Source organism: Hibiscus syriacus, unplaced genomic scaffold (genome assembly GCF_006381635.1).
Source record: "Hibiscus syriacus cultivar Baekdansim isolate YM2019G1 unplaced genomic scaffold, ASM638163v2 tig00110503_pilon, whole genome shotgun sequence".
NCBI classification, from domain to species: Eukaryota; Viridiplantae; Streptophyta; class Magnoliopsida; order Malvales; family Malvaceae; genus Hibiscus; species Hibiscus syriacus.
Window position 1 is genome coordinate 2,338,818 of NW_024062764.1, and position 2,308 is coordinate 2,341,125.

At 37.0% G+C, this 2,308-nt stretch overlaps 1 protein-coding gene across 1 annotated transcript; it reads right to left on the reverse strand.

Annotated features, from left to right (window-relative positions):
• Nucleotides 1-684: 684 nt before the first annotated feature.
• Nucleotides 685-1,272, reverse strand: LOC120129687. Its single transcript, XM_039147135.1, has one exon. The coding sequence runs from the start codon at nucleotides 1,270-1,272 to the stop codon at nucleotides 685-687; it is 588 nt and encodes a 195-aa protein (XP_039003066.1).
• Between the last annotated feature and the right edge of the window lie 1,036 nt (nucleotides 1,273-2,308).

Sequence of the window (2,308 nt, forward strand, 5' to 3'; positions counted from 1 at the left end):
TGTGCGTTCGGTTCGTTTACAGGCCTACATTTTATTAATTTGACTTTTATTATTTTTAAGTTAAATTTGACCATTGACTTTCTAAAGAAGGTTGAATTTAAATTATTAATTTTAGAATTATCGATTAAAACATTAGAATTTAAATTTATAGTGGGTATCTATGGATGTAGACGAGTTTGATAAATAGTTCATAAATAATTTTGTTTCTCTTTGTTTATTGAATTAGTTAAATGAACGTAAACACGAATTTAAAACTCGTTTTTTTAATTGAATCGTACTTGAATAAAAACATGTTAGATTTATTTATATTAAAGAATAAATTCGTTTATATTTATTTTAAATTTTTATTTATTTATTGTATAATAATATTAGCATTATTTGTATGTGTATTTTATTTGTATTACTATTTTTAACATTTATTTAATTATTATTTTTGGATAATTTCTTTTCATTACTCAAGAAAGCAGAAATCTGCTATAGTTTACAGACTACAATAAAATAGGGATAACATAATCAGCAACCAGCTAAGTATAGACAGCTAACACTATAGGAGTAGCAGAGGAACTGAAACTCCCACTAGGTAATGCCCCGACTAGCACAAAGAGTTGAATTTCATGGGTCAGATTTGTCGATACTTCTTCCCGCCATCCGAATCCGAACGACTATTTTGATATCCTACAGTAGCTAATCCACTGGTCGAGCTCTACCCCCATAGGGTCTGCTATTTCTTTCCGTCCAAATGCTATAGACATGACCTGCCCAAGCAAGCCGAAATATTCTCACAATGAGAGACTTGCCCTTAAGGCAATAGATTGCCCAAGCCAATTCGCTATCCCATCCACTAACACCTCTATACAAACCACACAAAGCAAGAATAGCTCCCCATAAGTCCTTTGTAAAATTACAGCCAAAGAACAGATGGTCTCTGCACTCAGCCACAACACCACACATAAGACATTTATCATTCTCAATATTTAAGCCCATTCTAAGAAGCCTAACACGAGTAGGGAGACGATTAAGAATGGACATCCACACTATAATGTTGTGCTTAGGGATACGCCCAGGGAACCAGACAAGATGCTGCCAAGAGACTTTGGGGGTACTAATGTGCATGTCATCCCAAATACTTCTAATACTCAGGCTTTGAATCGGGCCAGAAAAGAGATGAAGAACAGTAGGTCTGATTCTCAAAATGTACTTGAATGACCAATTTACATTTGTAGGAATACTCATCTGCCAGAAGTCAACATTCTCGATCACATAGGCACGCATCCAGGCCACCCAAAGAGAGCCATCATTGGCTAATAATTTTTTGATAAGATGAACAATGCATGCTTTATTCCATTCTCCTACATCTTGAACCCCCAGGCCACCTTCCAACTTTATTTAACAAATTTTCTTCCAGCTGACACGAGCGCCTCTTGCAGGTAAGTCATACCCTTTCCAAAAGAATCTGGAACATAGCTTCTTGATGGAATTGATTATCTCCTTAGGAAGAATAAGATGCCTGCACTAGAAACTAGCCATGCTGAACAGAATAGCACAGATCAATTGTAGCCTCCTTGCAAAACTAAGGTGCTTGTTAGCCCACAAATTCAGCTTTGCCCTGATCTTATCAATTAAGCTTTGGCAGTCCTTCACAATGATTTTTCTGGTTACCAGTGGAACTCCCATGTATCGAACAGGAAGATTACCCAGTTTAAAACATGTTATCTTCTTGATGGTAGCACATTGCTCAGCAGAAATCCCAGCATAGAATATTTCACATTTACTAGCATTTAGTTTTAACCCAGACATGGAGTAGAAAGAATATAAAGTAGCTTGTACACCAATTACAGAGTCCAAAGAGCCTTTGCAGAATATAAGCAAATCATCAGCGAAGCAAAGGTGAGTGAGCCCAACCATTTTACACTTAGGATGGTAGTTAAACACTCCCTTCTTAGTAGCTATGTTGAGAAGGCTAGATAAAATATTCATGGCTAAGACAAAAATATATGGTGAAAGGGGATCACCCTACCGAACACCCCGAGCTCCCTTGAAATAGCTAACTAGGCTACCATTGAATATAATGGAGTAGCTAGGATTAGTGATACAAGCCAAGATCCAGCCTATGAATTTCTAAGGTAATCCAAGAGCGTGCAAAACAATTCTCACAAATTCCCAGCTTAAGGAATCGAAAGCCTTATGTAAATAATTTTTTAGGGCACATATTGGAGAAGCTTTCTTTCTAGAATAACCCCTAACAAGGAAAGCCCATATACCAGCGGAGCCCAACACTCAGCTGAACCATCAGCTAAACTTGGACCAG

Excerpts from the sequence above, each read along its gene's own strand:
- LOC120129687 (XM_039147135.1), bottom strand. The coding sequence starts at position 1,272 with ATGCGTGCCTATGTGATCGAGAATGTTGACTTCTGGCAGATGAGTATT.